This window comes from Rhea americana, unplaced genomic scaffold (genome assembly GCF_003343005.1).
Source record: "Rhea americana isolate MKP2758 unplaced genomic scaffold, rheAme1 scaffold_98, whole genome shotgun sequence".
NCBI classification, from domain to species: domain Eukaryota; kingdom Metazoa; phylum Chordata; class Aves; order Rheiformes; family Rheidae; genus Rhea; species Rhea americana.
In genome coordinates this window covers 44,186-45,405 of record NW_028187177.1, presented here as the reverse complement: position 1 = coordinate 45,405, position 1,220 = coordinate 44,186, and the positions used below count along the sequence as shown (strand labels likewise).

The window sequence follows — 1,220 nt, the reverse complement described above, 5'->3', positions numbered from 1 at the left end:
CCCCGGCCGCCCGCCCGCCCGCTTTCGCCAGGCGGCTCTATTTTGGGCGAAGGAGGCAGCTTTTCTGGACCGCTTCCGCCCCGCGGGCGGGCTGCGCGGTGCCCGCCGGCCCCGCAGGCAGCGCGGAAGCGGCGAGACGTCGGCCTTTGGGTGCCGCGTGCCGCGTGCCGCCGGTGCCTAGCGAACCCGCGGCTCCGGAGCCTGCAGGCTCGCTGCTCCCCCCCCGCTTTCCTCGCCGGGTTTCGCGAGGTGCTTCCCGGGAAGGAGCACCCGCAGCGCCCGGGGGAGCCGCGGGGGTGGCCGCAGCGCCCCGGTGCCCCTTCTGCTGCGAAACGCCCCGGGAGCGGGAGGGACGCTCGCACCGGCGGGACCAGCCCGATCGGTTAATTAAAAGTTACTTCAACTCCTCCYGCCTGGTTTACTGGTGCGGTGTCACCCGCTGCCCCGGCTGGAACTGCAGCCGAAGAGGCCGGGGCCTCCGGCGGCGRGCGCTGCCGGGAGCTGTAAATCCACCCAAAGGAGGCGCCTCCATTTTCTCGTCACAGCGTTTCCGCGGTGAGGCCGCGGGGAGACGCGCCGTGCCCGAGCCGTGCCGCGGCCCGCGGCCTCCCCCCCCCYCGCCGCCACGATCCAGTTGCAGCACGAGTGCACAAGGAAAATGAGCAATAGAAGCAGTCGCGCGAACGTGCAAAGCAAACGGAAAAAATATTTCTCCCGAGCAGAAGYTTTGCCACAGGCTGATGGGCAGAGGGAAAAAAAAAAAAGTTATTTAGAGTGAAATGCAAAATCCAAACACCGTAAGCTGTGAAGCACAGTCAGTTGCTAAGCTATTTCCAAAGTAAGTAACAAGCTCATCCGCAGGGAGATTCCTGGTCGGAAAGGGCAGCGGGGGGCGGGGAAGCGCGGCCGCGGCGGCTGCCGCCCCGTGCACGGCTATATTTGGGCTCGGCACGGCGGCGAGCGCTGCTGGAGCGCTGCCTCCGGCGGGGCAAGAGGCTGGCTCCCGGCGCGGGCGGGCGGGCGGCTCCGGCGCTCCCCGAGGGCCCCCCAAGGGGCTCGCAAAGGGCTTTTCTGCGYGCAGTCCGGGGTTAGGAAAATCGCGCGGTCCGGCTGCTCTGCAGCCTTTCCGGAGGGCAGCGAGCTGCGGGTCCCGCGCGGCGGCAGGACCCGGGGCTGGGGCTCGGGGCAGAGCCGCGGGGGCAGCGCCGCCCGGCTCGCTT

At 69.3% G+C, this 1,220-nt stretch overlaps 1 protein-coding gene across 1 annotated transcript in view; it reads right to left on the bottom strand.

Moving 5' to 3' along the window:
- Nucleotides 1-532, bottom strand: part of LOC146584017 (ADP-ribosylation factor-like protein 13A) — a 5,562-nt gene extending 5,030 nt beyond the window's left edge. Inside the window, exon 1 of the mRNA XM_085325519.1 lies at nt 437-532. Coding sequence (XP_085181645.1) covers nt 437-532 — 96 coding nt within the window. The remainder of the gene's footprint in view (nt 1-436) is intronic.
- Between the last annotated feature and the right edge of the window lie 688 nt (nt 533-1,220).